General features: G+C 23.9%; 1 protein-coding gene across 1 annotated transcript in view; it reads right to left on the bottom strand.

Moving 5' to 3' along the window:
• The window catches only part of LOC129613798 (WD repeat-containing protein DDB_G0292056), a gene marked incomplete at its 5' end in the record, with an annotated part of 56269 nt that extends 37007 nt beyond the window's left edge, over positions 1 to 19262 (bottom strand). The window contains one exon of the mRNA XM_055528047.1: positions 16872 to 19262. Coding sequence (XP_055384022.1) covers positions 16872 to 19262 — 2391 coding nt within the window. The remainder of the gene's footprint in view (positions 1 to 16871) is intronic.
• Between the last annotated feature and the right edge of the window lie 1958 nt (positions 19263 to 21220).

The raw sequence follows: 21220 nt of genomic DNA, 5'->3' as shown, positions 1-21220 counted from the left end.
GCTTTACAAGAGGCTATTCTAAAAGCCTTTGTTAAAGATTGACGGGAACTGTTTTGTTCAAAACTTTTCAAATTTCGTTTTTGGATCGAATTCTGCCGATGGTGCAAATAAAATTTAATATATTTTTCTAGGAAAAAAGAAATTCATTTACTGGCCTAATACTGTTCTTTCCTCATTATTTATAATTGAATTATATTTTCTATTAGACCAATACTAGTTGTAAATTTTCAGGTTTCTCTTATAGAATCATGTCTTTCACAATTTATCTTAAGTTCATTCCCTCTCTACCCGCCTACTCTCTTCTTTCCTTTTAAAAGTTTTCTTATTCATATTCATTTTTAAAAATTCTTTGTTAATTTGTGTATACTTCTCTCCTCCCATCTTTCATCTAAATAATTTTCTTGCCAACTTTCTCTGTCAATAAGCACGCGAAGGTTTCCTTATATCGCCATCTCATAATAAAATTATTTTTTTATTTTTCCAAAATTTTATAATTTCTTTTAAATTTTAAATATTTCTTCAAATATTTACATTTCTGACAATTTATAAAATGCAAAAAAAAATAATAAAAAAAAATCAGAGTTAAATAATCAAAATATAAAACAAAAATATGAGAAAAAAACCGTTATCAAAAATATTCTTACATACATAAATATTCTTGATTAGAAATCTGAGGCAAGAAAAAAATAAGAAAATTGTGTGTGTATGGATTCAATTATTATATTCATTCGTTTTTCTAACTGTGCAAGCAGCCTTCATGCTTCGCGGAGAGTACGAAGGGTCCATTTTTCTATTCTTGCATTTATTCGTGTTCTAATGTTTGTTACAGTGAGATCATTCGTATTCCCGAAGTTATATCCATTGCAGTTTTGCTGACGTAAATTATTACTAGACTGTAGAACAAGATGGAGATGCCATATAAAATGCAATGAACAAAACTTTCCACAATGGTTTGTGTATAAATCTCTATGTATTTAAAATACTCAAGTATAATTTTGTGCTACAAACTGTTTCATTGCTGTTTGAGCAATTTTTAATATAAAAATATAGAAGAAATTATAAATAAAAATATTTAATTTCTTTTCCAATAAAAGAGAATTACATTTTGACCCATTCAACAAAGTCAATAAAAAAACAGTTTTCTTGTATACAACTGACAAGAAAATATTTAAGTTTAGAAGTAAGAAAAACCGTCACGACTCACGGCTACCACACCATTAATTCACTTTCTTTTTTCTCTTTTGTTTCTTCTTCTTAGTGTTTACATTATAAATTACATTTTACACCATTTACATTACAGTAAAATTCAATTTTAATTAAAAAAATTTCGTTCTTCTTCGTTTCCCGAAACCCGAAACAAGAAAAAAAAAAACCAAAAACAAAAATCACAAAAAAAAAAGAAATGTGTGGCGTCCGTTCCGTTACTCTTTTTTTTTTTATATACCTACTCATTTAATTGCATTTCATACACATTTATACATACACACAATTTATTTTTTGTCCATCGCAGTTTGTTATATTCAAGTTTTATGCATTTTTTGAATTTGAATTGCGATTAGTGCATGTGTATATGTGTATATACAGATATATATATATATATATATGCATATTCATGTACATAATATATACATAGCGCATTATATATATAATATATAACTTTATAGGTATGTGCGGAAAGTATTTATATAAAGGACAAAATAAAAACGAATTTAAGCAAAAAAAAAAAAGAGAACAGAAAATATTAGGAGCTACTTTTTTTGTTTACATACTACATACATATGCACATGTGAGTACATATATATTTGCATATTTTTTCTACAACCCCGTATGCATTTATGTATATATTATGTAAACGTACATGTTATTCTTTCGTAATGTGGATAAAATATCTACTTTACTATAAAACTAGAGAGAGTAATTTAATTTTTCTCCCTGTTTTTGAATGGAAAACGCAGGAATTAAGAAAAAAAAATTAATAAAATATAAACGTTTTTTTTTTTTGTTCTCATCTCCTTCTTTTATATACATACATATATATGCCTATTATATAGTTAAACATTATAACAAATATATTTTTCTACTTATACTGGCAACTATATGTTAAGATTATATAAGTTCTTTTTGGCTTTAAAATACACAAAGGCAATTTGAATTGGTAAAACATTTTGATCCGAGATAATGTTATATTAGCGCCCTCCCCCCACCTTAATAATATGTATAACAAAACTTAAATAATCGTGAGAAAAATAAAATGATTTAGTAATTTATTTTCGTCGAATTGTTGTGTATCGATATATTGTCATCGAATCGAAATTCGGCAAAATCGTAAAAAATTTAATCAGTTGTACCTACAAAATTATATGATACAAGCAAGTAACAATAAACATTTTATACAATTGTTAAGTTGCGTGTAAGTTGTATCACAGTTTTTGCCGACGGAAAATATATTTGATAAATATAATCGGATATACCTGGATCAGCTCTTTCCCCCCTCCTCACCCACCCATTTACTCTGATATTAAACTGATGCACAAAACACAGCAATTTTTTAAGAGTCATCACAATCGGGGTAATTCGCATCCCCTTTTTTCTCCGTTCCAAGTTTTCTCGTATAGATACTTTAGATTCAAACGAGTTCTTTAATACATAATTAAAATATCGCTTACTATTTATATGAAACAGCAGAGAGAAATTAAAAGTCAATTACTCGTAATATTATCTATTTACCACTCTCCTTTTCGATTAAAAAAAAGCACAAACAAATAATAATTTTTAAAGTTGTTTATTATGAAAAAATCTCTCATATATCTCTCATACAAAATATTTATATAAAAGGGAGTCATTAAGAAATAAAATTTGACCAGTACAATGAATGTTCACCTTTACAAAGAATAGAAACAAAAATTGAATAAAAAAAAAAAAATCGGATGAAATAGAGTGAGAAAAGATAACCTTACAGAAAATAATAATCTGGAGTTCGACCAAATTCAATTTAGTTCAATTTCAGAAAAAAATCTCATTGGTTTTTATATATTTACATATGGTACGAGTATATAAGACTTAACCATAAACTTTCAAGTAAAAAGACAAAGAAATTTCAATTAAAAATAAGCTTATATTTGAAATATTCAAACAATATTTTCAAAGATATTAACATGAGGATCTTAAGGATATTAAACTAATATATTTTTTCAAATTACTGTAACAAAATTAATATTGGACATATTTTATGTAAGTAGATGGGAAAGAGAGGGAGGTGAAATATATAGAGAAGTCGGATAAAAACAAAATATTTTCTGGTAAATACGTTCAATATAATTTTTTGTGCGCTTTTCCTCCTATTTTCAGCATTGAACTAATCACAAAAATTTGATTGGAGTCGAATTACAGCGAATAGGGGGAAGGAGGAGAGGGGAAGGGAGGATTCGATCTATTTATTGTAATTCTAGCAAGTGAATCTAATTCATATAAAATTCCCTTTTCTACTTACACGTAATTTCATATGTACATAATAAATACTAATGCAAAGTGGCTGGAACGTCGCAAGAGAAGGTGATGATGGATTTCTGAGGAATTTGAAACTTAAAAATATGAAATGAACCTTTTATTCTAAATTCTACGGTCCATCTATGAAAAAAACTAAAATACTTATAAAAAAATAAACTGCGGTTTTCTATAGAAAGCGATAAGTCACTGGTTCAAATTCACTTCGAAGAAAATTTTTTTGCTTTTTTTTATCTTGATTCGTCCATTTATTTCCATATAAGGAAATTGATTGTTATTGTTCATTGTAGTTACATATGTATGTAATTACAATTAAGTTGAATAACTTTTCAAGAGTTAACAATGAAAAACTACTGTAAATATTATTGAATTATTTGTTATGTATATTACAAAGAGTTGTTTACGTTACACATATTGTGTGTAAAATATTGAAAATTTTTTAAATTTTTCAATAATATATATATGTATATTTGTGCATAGATATATAACATTATCTATATATAACACTTTTTGTTTATCTCTTTCTTGTTTCTTTATTGCTCTGTTGCTGTTCCCCCCTCTTACTTCCGTATCTCAATCAAAATTCCCTCACTATCTCTTCTCTTACATTATTCTTCTTCTTATACCCAAAATAAGTTTCAAATCATTAACCTTATTTTTTTTTTTTCAAAATTTATGCAAAAATAAAAAATATATAAAAGAGTTCTAAAGATATCAATAGCATCTACTAATATGCAATAAAATATAAAATTTTATATAATATAAAGAAAAAGGAAAAGTTCTTATTTAATATAAGTAAAAATATTATTTTTTAATAGTTATATTTATGTACATAGGAATACATACACATATTATATATGTATATATTTATAAATAAAATTATGTACGAAAAATAATTTTTGAATAAAAATATGGTCGTAACAACTCTACACTTATAGTATATACAAGAATAAAATACATAATATTGTACAATAAAATGTGCGTATGTTAAAATAATAAAATATTCAACGATATTATGATTTCCGCCGTTCGTAGCCTTATAAAATCAAAAAATTTCGAATGTCAATATTATCAATGCCGAATTATTAAAGCTCTACTGCTCCGAATATTCGTAATAGAGTACATATAATCATAATTTAAACGTTCGTACGTAGTTAAAATAAATGTCGAGTCTTAGAAAGAAATTATCCGAAACGGTCATATTCTTTGTGTTTTAAAATATATAACATAAGAGTTGCATACTATTTACATTAATTGTAAAAAAAAACAGAACTTAAACGCGGTGAACGGCAATAACAAATGATTTCCGTTATTATTAATCCATATAGAACAAATAGCGGAAGAGTAAAATCAATTATATTCAATTTTTTGGCATATAACGTATATAATATCAGTACTGTATATACACACATGGAAACGGTAGATGATGTCAGATTTTAAGCTATTTTATAGTATATGCTTAATAAATAATTTTCAAATATTTATTATTTACATCTTATTTTACATATATTCGTATATATATACATATAAGTACATATATGACAATATAATATTAATAAAAATCATTTATCATTTTCTATAATATGCAATGATTATAACAATGTTGAAAATGATGACGACACCTGTTGAACATATTATACTAAAAATTATGCATATATAAATATATAAATTTAAATATTTCTATATACATATTCAAGAAGTTTATATATACAAACATATATAATATATGTACATATATAAAAACTTTAAAATACAAAAGTTTTTTTCCATTAAAATTTTCAATATTTAATATGGAAATGAATTTTAAATATATCATACATGTATATAAAAAAAATCATACACATAAACACAATTATTGCTTCATATACACATAGGGTTGCCATGGGAAGAAAAAAAAAATTTACAATTTTCGTTTTAAAAAGTTACCAAAATCAAAAGATGGTAGGTTCCATTAATTCGTATTCAAAATTCGTATTGCCTAGTTTAGTGAAAGTGTTACAGAAAATTATGAAAATGCTTTTTTAACACATCCTTTCAATTTTAAGGAAGTTAGCAAGCTTATATTCAACATACCTAGAAATGGGTAAATTTGGCTCTTAGTAAAGTTTCGCTTTGTGCCACCCGAATTACCTGAAAAGTTAGTTTCGATAACAACCAGAACTTAAACATCAAATTTAAAAAAAATCTATCTATAAATTCCGGAGATATGTTAAAAAATGTAAAATCGACCCCCAGAGTTCGGTTTCCGAGCCCTGATGTTTCCAAAAAAAAAAACATCATGAGTTCATTGATGTCCTGATATTTTCTAGATTCAATGTTTTAAATCTCCGAATTTAAATATTAAATTTCAAGGAAATTGGTTCATAATTCCGCTTTTTTTTAGGCAAAAAATTCAGTTCCCAAGGTCTAATATATGCCAAAATTTGACCAAAATCGGTTAAGTCAAACTTGAAACACACGCATGCACGCACAGCCCGACAGATCGACATCTCTTAAAGTAGTTTATTTACGCTTCCGAACTGTGGAGAAGTGTGTTCCCATCGAAAATTCGACATCCGAAATTTGGTGTCATCACATAACCTATCTTCTTATTGCATACAATGTGCGATCGGTAAAAAGAATCGTTTGAGATCTCTTTGATTTGATAAAAATCTTCTAATATGTTGATGATAATTTCAACCTCAAACATTTCTTACAAATTTTAATCAGGTTACTTAGCCTTTATTTTAAGTTTCTAATTAAAAAAAAAAAGGTAAATTTTGATAATAGTTGATAGAGTTCACTCTATGCCATTCAATTTCACTGAATATTTACCAAATTAAATAAGAAATTACCGATAGTCACTAAAGGAAAAAAAGTTATCCCTTTTGATAGAAAATTAAATGGCAAAAAAATTAAAATGGCAACTCTATTCATATATGTAACTTTTCAGTAAAAAATTTTCAAAAAGAAGAAAAAAAAAAAAAGAAATTTCTATAAATTTGAAAAATATTTCCATATTTAAATTTAATTCACATATATGCATATATACCCCTGCTTATATTTATGTATTTATTTTCTATATACGGTTGTTAAATCTTTTTAAAAAATTTTTCAAGTTCAAATTTTGTAAAATTTAATTTCAAGTTCAAATTCTATTAGTTTTATAAATTTATAATATATACATACGTATACATATGTATATGTACACGAAATATTTCTCATATAAATAGGGGATCAGAAACAAAAAAAAAATGGTTCTATTTATTAATTGTTTAAAAAATCACTTAAATTCTTAAAGTCAATTCCAAAAAGAAAATTAAAAAAGTGGGAATGTAAGAATAAAATTTAGGCTAGTCTGAGAAGGTTTAAGCAGACCAGCAATCATTGATTCGGAGAGCAGCGATTACAAATTCAAAATAATTTTCCAAAAGAAATTTGTTTATTGTCATATTTTAATTTCGCGCTTCAAAAATCAAAAATTCAAAATCAAAAATTCCAATACCATACATAGGCGCTTAGTTCTAATTTAAATCAATTGATTTAACTTGTACGGATATATGAGAATATTTTGACACAGACGCTACGTGGCATTAAGAGCGGCTCTATTTCAGTAAATTCCTGAAAGTAGTGTGTAATAGAGATTTTAAAATTGTGTATCATTTCTCTTGATGCATTGAACAACGAAAATTATAGGATTTTTCCATATTTTTTACGTCTGTATTTTATTTTATAAATAAATATTCTTTTAATATTTTTAATCACCCGTAAAATGATGTATGTATTCATGATGTAATAGACAAATACATATACGTATACAATAAATATTAATAAAGTAAATTTTCTTTCGCATACTATCCTTATCTGCCGCTCGACTGTTTATAAATCACTTTTATAAAAATTTAATATAAAAATTTCTGATGCTTTTACCGTCGCTAAATTTCATTCATTTAATTATGAATAATGAATTATGAATATTATCAAGAATCCGTATTAACAAAATATATACAATTTACCTATATTATAATGATTAATTATATAAGAAGAATTTCCATTCGTATTTATTCAGTGACACTATAATATAAGGAACGTTTACTTCCCCCCGGAATAAATCTTCCTTATATTATATAATTGCTCGATTTCATTAGAAATGTAGGTTTCGGGGATGTGTAAAAATTAATAAAGATTATTCTTATTTCTATTGTTTATTTTCAGACGGAAATACGCTTAGACCAAGCATCAACATTTTTATGCAAATAGACTAACATATTATTGCAACCAAAGAGCCAAAACAAGAAAAACAATCACCATTTAAAGATACATAAAATACAATCTGGACAAAATTGCCAAGTGAAATCATCATCGATATTTATAATGAGAGAGGAAAAGTAAATGGTGGATAGTTAGTATAAGAATCAGAGTTTATTATATTAGCATGAGAGACGTAAATAATATAATTATTATATTGCTCATTTTACACTTATACATATGGATATTTACATACATATATATTGTAATATTTAAATATAACACTTAAGGAAAATTATTTCATCATAAAATTCTTAATTTTTCTCGTATGTTTTAATTTTCTAATTTCTATATACTATTAATATATAGGTGACATCATCATCATTATTAGATGGAAACTAACTTGTAAATTTAATTAATAGTAATAAATTATGCAAGTACATATAATATTCTAAAATTATATAATGAACGAATCGGTATCGAATTTTTTTTTTTTTTGATATTTCGGTCCCATAGTCCGATATTAACTTCGATATATAGTATGGATTTTTGCCTATTCCCCAATTCCTCATTCCCTTTTCCATTCTGTGTCATTAAATTCCTTTTCAATGTTTTTTTTTTGTTTTTGTCCCTTGTTGTTTCTTGCCCCTCCTCCTCTCCTTCCCCTTCTTTTTCTTCTATCATTCCCAATGTTTCCTATCTCTAACTATTCTTAACTTTTCTTTTACTTTGCTATTATTTTTTTTTTCTCACTATATAGAACAGCGTCCGCTTTTCCCCCCACTCCCATTTCCCTTACAATCGTCTTGATTTTATTAAAGCAATTTTCTTAAAAAATTAAAAAAAAAAAAAAAAACAGATTTTTTTTATTTTCTTTTAACGCATGTGCTTTATTAACTGGAAAAAAAGAAGAAGAAAAAAGAGTGAATATAACAGTAAAAAATTATAATAAGAGACAAGAGAAAAAAAAAAAGAATATAAAAAAAATTCTTTATTTTTTTTAACCTTCAATTTTTTTTTCGTCCTTTTCTAAACGATATTTTTTTTTTCATATTAAAAAAAATATACACACATTTTTCCTTAAGTATTTGCGCGTACAAAAACGTATAATAAATATCATTTTTAATATATGTATGTATGTATAAGAAAAAAAAAAAATGAACAAACAAAAAAAAAATAGGTGGATATAAACTCATAAATGTGTATGTGTGTGCGTGTATTACTGACCGAAAAATAACGAAAAAAAAAATGCACAAAAATAATAAGAAAAAAAAAATTTTTTTTTTTATGTTTAAATGTTATCCTCCTCCCTTTTTTTTCTGCTCTTTTTTTTATTTTCTTATATTTTAGTCTTACACACACGTTGCATTGTATGTTATTCTTGTTTTTTTTTTTATTTACATTAAAAAACGGCAAAAAATGAGGCAAGGGAAGGAGAGAAACAGAAACTAAATGAGAAGAGATGGTAGTAAGAGAAAAAAAACTTGAGAATAGTTTTTTTTTTTTGTTACTTTACTGTCCTGTGTAGTTTTAGTAAAAACTATAAACATAAATAATGTCATGCCAACATTTAATATATTATTTGTTTTTTATCTTGTAAGTATTTGTTTTCACACAACAATCTCGGAAAATATTTTTTTCTTCATTTGAATTTTTTTCTTATAAAAAATTTTTAAAGAACAAACAAACATTACTTATTACAAAAATTGTATTTGTAAATTGTAATAAGAAAATAAATACTTAAAATATATATATATATATATATATATATATATATATATAAACTAATATTATGCAAGCAATTTCATATTATGCATGTAATTATTATAATACATTTATTATCATAAAAGTAGGAAAAGAGTGAAAATAAAAGAGAAAAAGATGAGAGCAGAAAAAGAGAACTAAATATAGAAAAAATAATATAAGATAAAAAACTAAAAATTAGGCCTAACACTTATTATTTATTATCTATCATCTGCTTACATAAAACAAAATTTTATACAAGTAAATATGATAACAATTACAATTATGACACAAAAAATTTATTTACAATATAAATTACACTATATGAAATTAAAATATAAGAAAATATATGTGTGTACATAATATATAATAATTACATATTATATACAAAAAAAAACATGAAAAATATTATTATTATTGGAGGCGAATTGGCTTAGGCAAGAGCGCCAAGACTATCTACTATCATCATGCGAACACTAACTAACAAATTGCAATTATTATTTAGATTTGCAATAAAATGTTTACAAATCAGATTGCCAAGCAAGCCAAAATCATCATCACATTCATAATGAGAAATGGAAAAAAAAGAAATACGGTTGAAAATATTGATATAAGTATCATATTTAGTTAGTAATATGGGAGAAATAAAGTTTATTTACTTAATTTTTAATTTTTTTTTTGCTTAAACGAAACGAATTACAAAACCCAGGCAACTCACAAAATAAAACATATAGCTAAATAGAATTTAAATTTCTATAAAATATAGACCAAAGTGTGAACCCCCTACTAACATTAAGATTAAAAAATACTAGGATTAGAATTGGTGGTAACTATACAATATTGATCTAGTCATCGGTTTATTCCTATATACCCGGTTCCTATAACCTATATTGTAATGATAAATATTGAGAAGAAGCTCTAATGGAATCTAAAAGACAATTCGAAATTTTCTCTTAAAGACGTAACTACCTGTATTCCAACAAAAAAAAAAAAAAAAAATGGTGAAACTGGGAATACACTCCAAACAAGTTGATGAATTAAATTTTATGTACCAGCGATCACGAGGGTATGAATATTACATTTGTGTATAAAAATTAGTATTTCTAGTCAAGAAATTTTGATCCACTTTCTAAAAAATTGCTGTAATTTTTATAATCAACAAAAATATTATGAAATTTCATTGTATCACATATGTACATACATATGTTATGTATAAAAGATAACAAATATTAATTTAAAAATTAAAAAAAAAAAAATGTTGATTTACCGTCGCATAAACATTCATAATTAAAAATGTAATTGGGTTACCGACGGTACTCTTGTCTCTTTCATTGTACTTACAAAACCAAAAAAAAATATCATAAAAATTCGTTTGAAACCGCAAAAATCAAATTAAAATTTTGAACTAATTTGCAGTGTAAAGAAAAATTCAAAAATTAAAAAAAAAACAAGAAAAATATAAAAAAAAAAAATTCGGTTAAAAATTACAAGAAAATCAAATCAAATGTCACTGACCTAGATACCATCAACAAAAATTGTATCTTATCAATATACAATTATGGCATCATATGTAAATTTTTACACATACGCACACATAGACGACATTATTTTAATATGATATATACAAATATATATGATAATGAAAAAATTTATTTAAAAGTAGATAACATATATATTATGTATAATATTATATTCATATATATCATATTATATTCATATATATCACATTATATTCATATATATCATACATATTCATATATATCACACATGGTATATTTAAACGTAAAAAATCTTATTTGTTTTAAAATTTTGAAAATTTTAATTTTGTAAAGTTTTCCCTTTTTCTTTCTATTTTTTATACATAAATTTTGTTTGTTTTTTCTTACTATGTTTTCAATATAATATATGTATTATGTATATATAGTAAAAAATTAGCTCTGTCGAAAATCTTATTGATTTTCTTTAAAAATTTTCACATTGATAAATATATAAAAGAAATAGAATCATATGAGTTTTTCTCTACATAATATTCGAAGAGGGATAAATAAAAGAGGTATTTGGTGGAAAAGAATGTGAGCCTCTTCAAGCTCGACAAACTATAGTGAATCAATTTTATATAAAATATATAGTCTAATATTAAATTTATTAATATTATAACATATAGATGATAAATTTAGTATTAATTAATATTAAATTTATATTGAACACTATAGATCAGGAAATTAGAAGAAGCGGGACTTGTTTAAGTATAGTGGGCGGACTTGCGCACCGACAAAGGCCGAATAGGAACGGTACACAAGGGACGAGAGAGCTGTTGAATTTGAGACGGGGGGATATCAGTATTGCGGTTAGCATTATGACGGGACATTGTTTTTTGGGAAAGAAGACTAAGAGGCTTGGCATTTACTCATCGGATATTTTCCGGGGATGTCATGACCTTGAGGTGATGGAGAATTTACGTCACTGCGTGTGTTTTGGAGGTGAGATGTGCGGGGAGATGTGTGTTTTGGAGGGATGCCAATTTTGTTTTTCAATATACAGTTTAGTATACTTAAGGTTTTTATAAGTATAAACTAAGTTCCAATGTTAAGAGTTTTTTAGAGCCCCTTTCTCGCCCAACATCCTCCTTCACCCGTATCGTATGATTTTTGTCGGAGATCTACATAGTTAGTTCATCCACAACTACATTTGCTTGAATTTTTTTTTGCTCATCAAGATTTACATGATAGACCATATTCAATTTCGCCACAAAACTTATATGCTTTTTTTGTTTACAAGTCTGATTAATATAAAAGTTTTAGGATATAATTTTGTAAGTTATTCAATTATATGAGTTCAACCCAGCTCATATATTTTATGGTGAACGAAAATATTTAAAACCTTTAACAGATTTCATCATATTACATACATATTTGAATTTCCTCATAATATTTTCTAAAAGAATGATACTTTTAATATGAATTTTATTAAACATATATGTATACATATATGTATACATATATGTTTAATAAAATTCATATAAATACATATCATATTTGTGTACATATGTATATATATGTATGTTAATTTATTAACTATAATGTTATCACAAATTTCTACACAAATATATTTTTTATAAGAATTAATTCAAGGGTATTTTCCTTATTATCTTTTCGAGTACGTTATATCTTATACTAATTTACCTACTTATTTCATTTTATATTTTTAAAATCAAATTTATTACAATATTTATAAAATCGGAAAAACATTAGAATTTTCAACTGTGTATGTGTTTAATAATGAGTGTAATCACCGACGGAGCATTTTAAAAATTATTCTCGGAAATAATCTCAGTAAAATAATTATTTATGTGTAATATACTCGCAAATATTCTCAAAAAAAAAAATTTATAATTCCCGACGGCGATTCTCGGAAAATTCAAAATCAAATTGTTATAAAATAAGATTTTTTTTTAAAAATATACTACATACTAGTTCTATATATTTTCTGAGTAAAGTTCGACACTACTCTAAGAATTAAAGTTACGAAATATTGTAGAAAATTAAAGTTGAAGTTATATACATATAAAGTACATATGTGCATATTTATAATTATGTACACATATTATTTTGTATTGTATCTTATATTGTATGTATTTAATGTGTTATATACCCAAATTTTATTTTATATAAAATAAAATTTTTAAAAATATTGATTTTTAATTTTTGGTGTTTTTCAAGATCATTACAATATTCCCATTTATCAGCTGTTTTACAGTTTTTGCTTTGTTTTTGTTCTACTCTTCTTCTTTAATAAATATATTTTGTTGTGATGAATATACACATATACATTCTCTTTTAATATATAGAATTTCTCTTTTAAATCTATCACATATCATACACAGTTTATTAGATAAAATTTCAATTCCATTCCATTCATATATTCATTCATATGTTTTCTTTTTTTTTTCTTCTATGTTATTCACCTTCTTCTCCCTTACTGATTCTTCCACCTTTCCCAAAATACTATATTTCTTTAATCCGTTCTCCCCTTTCCTATCTGTTTGTATTTCTCAATTATATTTTTTTCCTCTTCCTTATATAAAAAAAAAAAAAAACATATGTGAAACTTGCGTACAAAAAGTGTATAAAAGTTGGATAAAAAACAAGAAACAAACAAAAATCTAATTAAAACTTAGAGAAAATTCAAAAATATAAAAGTTTCCATACATATATATCATACGCATATCCTGTATATATTTTAGAAACAATAATATGTTACATGATATATGAATATGTATGCACGTTCATATACAATAATGATACAAATAATATAAACGAGTATAAACAAGAAATGATGTAGGTACTGTGAGATAAAGATGGGCATAAAATTGAGGAAACGAAAGACGGACTACATATACTATATGAAGATGCAACGAGATGTGTGAAATAAGAAAAATTATAATTGCATGAAGATGCGATGCAAATATAATGTGTCATGAAAAATAAATGTATGAACGTCGAAATATACATGCACGTAGGGAATGAGAATAAAAAATGTATATATGCGGGTATAAAATATATATGTATGTGCGAGAAATGGGTTAAATTCTAATGTTAAAAAAGTCTTTAGAGCTTTCCCCTCTCACGCCCCGTTCTTATTCATCTTTGTCAAATGATTTTTATTCGACAACTTTATAGTTCATCTAGAACTTTATGTGAATTTGAAAGAGGGCAAGGAAAATATGTACGTTATACACGATAAAATATGTCTGAGAGAAAAATGAAACATGAAGGCCGAAGAATAACTTGCGAAATAATAATATACACGTTGTATACACGAGACGGAATCGCAAGATTTTACGAAGGGGGAGAGGAAATGTAAATATAAGAAGAAATTTAAAAATAAAAATGTTTTAAAATTATAGAATATTTCCGTTATATTCGATTAATTATAAATTATAAATATTTCCGTTATATTTTTTGATTGGAACCGTAGAAGATTTTTTCTATTGTTTTTTTTAAGAAGTTGTTGACGAAACTACTAATGTAAGATAAAAATTAGCAGATCATTTTTCACATTTTAGTTAAACTAAATGACCTTTTGCTATTGAAAAAAAAACAAAAAAAAAAAAGATAGATACCAGCTTGAGAGACTAAGATAAACTAAATTTCCAAAATAAAAATTCAAAAAATAATCCTTTTTTTACCTTTTAAATATATCCTCTTTGAAGCAAGTAATAAATTAGCGACGAATAGAAAATTCAAAAAATTTAGTACCCCTTTAAAGAAATTTCCCTTTTTTTACATAATATGAGTAAAATTAAATTTCCCATTTTATGTGCTCTCTTTATTTTTTCTTTTCAATTCAACTCCAATGCTAATATAAGCAAAAATTTCATTTTAGGTATATTTTAAAACTTAAAAAAATCCCAATTTTAAAATACCCAAAATACCAAAAAAATATATTGACGAAATTATAACATTATTTTTAATATTTAAGGAATTTTCTCCTTGTTTATTTTAATACTGTTCCCCGTTACATGTTCAATAACGCAGTGAATTTATGAAGAATGAAATTTGAAAATTATCCTTTTTTAAGGGAAATTTTTATTTTAAATTCAAAAATTTCCTTTTTCTATTTTTCATAACGGTAAAAATATGAAAATTGCACTTGTTTATTATATTCATTTCACAAACGAAAATTTTAATAAAAATAAAAGAAAAAAAAATTCCCAAAATAAAATTTTCCAAAAGAAAATTCAAAAAGGAGAATAGACAATAAAACGAGATTTTTTTAGTTTTATATTTAGGAAATTTTTGTTTTAAGTTGGAAAATTCAAAAAATTTGTTCAATTTTATTTTTGATCAGAAATTAATAATTTTAAGTTTTTATATTAATTTTTCATGTTAAATTTTTAAATTTAAGTTTTTAAGTGAAATAATGAAAAAGGAAAGAATGAGTTCAAAAGAGTACAATATTTTTAAAATTTAAGCTTAAAAACGCAGCCTTAAAATTTCATTGTAATTACTTAAATTTTGTTTACATTAATGAACGGGTAATTCATATTTTATTTATATTCTGTCAAAACAGTGTATATTTTGACATTCGCATATAATTTTGTAACGTATAGAAAACTTATAGAATATATATAGAAGAGAATCGGCATAAATTCTTTCAAAAATTATATTGTTAACAGAAAATTGACAGCTCTGTAAATTCCTCCTGTCAATTTAATAATTTCGTAATTCTTCAGCCACGATTTATGCCAATTACTGTTAATAAATTATTTAGAATATATTTTTATAACATTTCATTTATATTATATATGTATATAATATATATTTTAACAAAATATGATATATACATATATATAAAAGTTTTCGCACACATTATAATTTAAAATTTATTTCTATTTATATAATTGTTAAAATTAATTTTAAAGTCAGACTTCGATATTTTATCACGACTTTTGTATTTTTTTTTTCTTATTTTGTACTTTTATATTGTTATATATAATTGTATAAATTATTTAAAAAGAGTTTTTGTTTTGTTCCTACTTATATAACAGAAAAATGTAGAAATTATCAAATTTTAATGAAAAACTTTCTTTTATAAATCATTGTCGTTCGATTAGATAATGAAATAAGACGCAACGGTACATTTAGTGATAAATAGTACCCTTTAAAGGTACCATAACAGCATAGTATCCTTTAAAGGTACCGTAACTGGATAGTACCCTTTAAAGGTGCCTTAACATTACATAAGAGGTCTTTTCATAAACGCATTATATCGCGCCACGATATATAGTACGAAAACTGTGCTACTAGAATATTGCAAATCAAGTGTATTCATAAACATGACTAAATTTTCGTAACCTGACGAAATTAGTAAATTGTAGCACAGTTAAATCATATATAAACTATGTTTTGATTTTATATACTTAAAAATATATTTGCATATATTCCATTATGTATTGCGCATTTATTGTTTTGCAGTAGTGCGTTTATGATAATATCTAATATAATTACTGTATGTATTGCATTTACGTTAGTTATATGACTACTTTTAAGATTGTTTTGAATTTACATAAATTCTATTACATTTTACGATTAGCTCTTGTCATAGAATAATAAGGAATAACAAATGTTAATTGCCGAATTTCAAAAAGTTTTAAATTTATTTAAATTGAATAATAAATTCATTTAAATTTGAATATTTTAATCATTTAATATTATTTGAAACTGATTTTCATTAAATTATTGTTATTCTTAATTTTTCAATTATTCTGAATAATCATAATTATATACTCACTACTAAAATATTTAAAATTAATATTAAACTTATAAAATATAAATAAATATTATTTTAAAATTATATACTCATATATATATGCATAAATGTTAATTACAACTCACCTGAACCTCATTTGTAAATTTATCATTATTATTATATTTTGGATCTCTTGATGTTGGTGAATTTGGGTTTTCTTCACTATTAACACCAATTTGTGATGGTGTTATACTTTGTGGCGGATGATGTGATGATGAATTTGTATTATTATTATTTCCATTATTTGAATTATTACAATTTGTCTCAGAATTATTTAAATTTTCATTATTATTATTATTATTGCTATCGTTATTATGTTGTTGTTGTTGTTGTTGTAAATTATAATGCTGTTGTAAAGTTTGATTTGTTTGATTAATTAATTGATGTTGTTGTTGCTGTTGTTGTGATATATTTTGATTTTGTTGATGATGTTGACGATTTGTAATATGATGAAATATTGTATGATGATCAATGTTATTATTTCTAATATCATTATTATCATTTATTTCATTATTATTTCTTATATCAATATTATTACTATCACTATTATTATTTATTATTTCATTATTATTATTATCGCTATTATTAGTATCATTATTATTTATTTTAATATTACTATTATCATTTGAATAATTATTGTTATCTTGATTTATTATTGAACTACTACTACTACCCGTTGTTGTTAATGTTGTTGTTGTTGTTGTTGAAGTTGTTGTTATATTATTATTATTATTATTATTTGTTGATTCAATTGTTATTAATGATGTTTCTTGAGATTGTATATTATTATTATTATTATTAGTATTATTATTAGTATTATTATTGTTATGTAATTGATGATGTAGTTGATGATGTAATGCTGATTGTGCTAATATACTAGCTGATGCTGCTGCAGCTGCAACAGCTGCATTATTAATTAAATTTGTATTTGTATGATGATGATGTATATAATTTGATTGTTGTTCATATTTATTACAATTATCTTTGCTATTATTATTATTATTAGTATTACTTGTATTATCAAAATTTTTAAAATTATTTGATAATAATGAAGATGATGAAGATGATGCTGATGGTGCTGCTACTACTGGTGCTATTATATTTGTTGTTGCTGATGATGTATTATTACTATTATTAATAATATTATCATTAATTGGAACAATATTTGCAATAGGTGGTACTGACAATATTGGATGATTTGTTAATATTGTTGTTGATGAACCAATTGATGATGGTGGTCCACGAGATTGTTGCCAAAATTCTGGATTCATTTTTATTATTAAATTGTTATCGTTATTCTTATTGTTATTATTATTATTATTATTGCTATTATTATTATTATTATTATTATTATTATTATTATTATTATTATTATTATTATTGTTGTTATTACTACTATTATTACTATTGCTATTATTATTGTTATTATTGCTATTATAATTGTTATAAATATTAGAATTTTTTATCCCTGTTGTCATTGGATAATTAAAATTACTTATTATTGTTGATTTTTGAATATATGATGATAATTTATTTTCGATAGATGATTGTAATTCTTTTTTTAATTGTTGTTGTTGATATTCTTTTTGTTCTTGTTGTGCTGGTTGCTCAATTTTAGGTTTTTGTTGAAATTGTTGTTGTTGTTGTTGATAATTATTAAATATAATGTGATTATTTTGAATTATATTCTTTTGATTTATAATCTTTTTTAAATTATTATTATAATGATGATGATGATGATGATGGTGATAATAATAATGATGATGATGTTGATGATAATGATTATTATAATACTGTTGTTGATTATTATTGTTATAATAAATTTGATTTAAATTATTTTTTTTATTATTATAATCTTTTTGTTGTTGTTGTTGTTGTTGTTCTTGATTATTACTGTTGTTATTATTATAATTACATTGATTATTTGCCCAATATGATGATGGTGAAGATGATAATACTGATGGTGAAATTAATGATGATCTTATAATTTTTGATGTTGTTTTTATTAATGGTACATCAGTTAATTTTATTGTTGTTGTTGTTGTTGTTGTTGATGCTGTTATATCTTTAGTTAAATTATTTTGTAATTTAAATAATTTTGATGATATTAATTGATTTTCTTGTTGTTGTGGTTCTTGATATTCTTCTTGTTGCTGTTGTAATTGTTGATATACTATTTGCTGTTGTTTTTTTTGCTGTATTATCGTATTACCTTTTAAATCTAATATATTAGAATTTATATTATTGTTAATTTCTTTTATTTCATTATGATTTTTTATGTTTTTTATAATATCATTATCATTTAATTTAAATAAATTATTTAGATTATTATGAATATTATTATTGTTATTATAACAACTATTGTTATAATTGTTAGTTAAATTTGTTTTTTGTTGTTGATGAAAAGATTGACTAGATGATAACCAATTTACTACGAAATTATCTTGATCCACTATTATTTTCTTTTGTTCTTGTTCTTGCTTCTTTATTTATTTATTTATTTATAGTTGTCTTTTATATATTTTGATTTTTTCAGATAAATTTTTTTTTGTTTAATTCAACGTTTGGATTAAAATATAATTAAATAATTTTTATATTATGAGAGAGTCTTTGTGTTTTAATATTATTTTATTTTTTAATATTTTTTAAGCTTAATTATTTTATTTCCAGGTACCTATCGTTTTTATTTCAATTTTTATTTATATATTTTTATTAATTAATTAATTTTTCTCTTAATTTACTTTTACTCTTAATTATATATATTTATACGTATTTTGTCTCTTAGTTACGTTCCTTTTTCATTAAATATTTAAAAATATTAATTGTTTAAGAAATTTTTGTTAATAAAATTAATTGAATTGAATTAAAAAAAAAAACATTGAAATGTAAGTAATTAAATAAAATATTATAATTGAAAAAAATTAATTTAAAAAATTTTAACGTCACAAATATCGAAAATGAACTCTGAATTTGAAGAAACACGTGTTGCAGATTTCATGTGCACAGAAGAATTTCTCAGAAATTGAATAAAAAAATTGAAAATTTTTTTATGAAGAGGATAAGAAATCAAATTATTCGATTATTTCTGCTACTAATATATATTTAATAAAATTATATTAAATACATCATCATTTCGAATACTATGTTCAAATATAGTTAATTGCTTTATCACTTAACGAAATGCATGTTTGCAAAAATTACAGAACGCAGCGGAATGTGTATTATATTTTTAATGCAGCGCAGATAAACGTCAATTTATGTATATGTTTCCTTACAGACATACTTTAAAAAATGGCTGAATATAAAGGAATCAGTTTAGGTTAAATAATATGAACCATTAAGATTTGACGACTAGTTCTCTGAACACAGTTGTACTAATTTTTAAAATGATGTTTATGATGAAATTAAATTAAAAATAAATTTCATTTTTAAGAATTTCTCTTATGCTTTGAGAAATTTACGCTACTTTGAGAATACGACAATAAATAAACATTAAAAATGCAAGAGAATGCAATATAAAAAAATTATGGATTACATAAAATATTGTCGATATTATCGGATTTTCCAGAAGATATAATATATTAATTCGGAAATTTGTATGGTTTAAAAACATTCAACATTATTGTTTACGAACTTTGTTTAATAAGGATTCTATATACTTCTATGGTGTCGTATTTTATGCTACATATATCAAACGAAGTTCAAGGATCATTTGATTGTTTATATGATTGTTGAATATTTCAACCATATAACTAAATAACCATTCATATTTTGAACCTGAAATTGTTTGTTTTACAAAAATAAAAGAACAAAAGTTGGTATTAAAAAATTTGCCACAAAAAATAAATAAATCTGATGTAATCATTACCACTCCCATAAGTCTATACCGAAATTTTATTTTTTTTTTTGAGTTTTTTTATTCAACTAGCCTAAATGATTTTTCGGGGTGGTGTCTATCTAAATGGTACTCTTGGGTAAGCCGTGTCTCTATAACTTAACCTATTTTATATTAAAATATTTTATAATAATTTGTATGCAAATTCAATTAAAATCTACCTAACGTGTTGTTTTTTTGCGCTATTTTGCACTACAAAATTTAAAAAATAAAATTTAATAGGGTTATTCTAAATGGAAATTTTTTGCATTACGAATCTTTGCAAAAACCATTAGCATGGTATATAATATAAATATTTTTTGAGCTCAGGAAAACGCAAAAGAAAATTTAAGGAGCTTGTATCTGAATAGATGCGGTATAAAAAAAGTTTTATACCCACAAAATATTTCAATTTTAAAATGAACTGTTAAAGATTCTACTTTATTTCATCTATTTCCGTTTAAATGTAAGACAAAATTTACCTAGAAGTATGCAATTTATTGTGTTTATATAATATGTACGAACGTATGCTCGAAGGGTATATTAAATTTGTTTTATTGT

Source organism: Condylostylus longicornis, unplaced genomic scaffold (assembly GCF_029603195.1).
Source record: "Condylostylus longicornis isolate FDR11 unplaced genomic scaffold, ASM2960319v2 ptg000091l, whole genome shotgun sequence".
In the NCBI taxonomy this organism is placed as follows: Eukaryota; Metazoa; Arthropoda; class Insecta; order Diptera; family Dolichopodidae; genus Condylostylus; species Condylostylus longicornis.
Note: the sequence above shows the minus strand (reverse complement) of the source record. Positions and strands in the feature narration are given on the sequence as shown.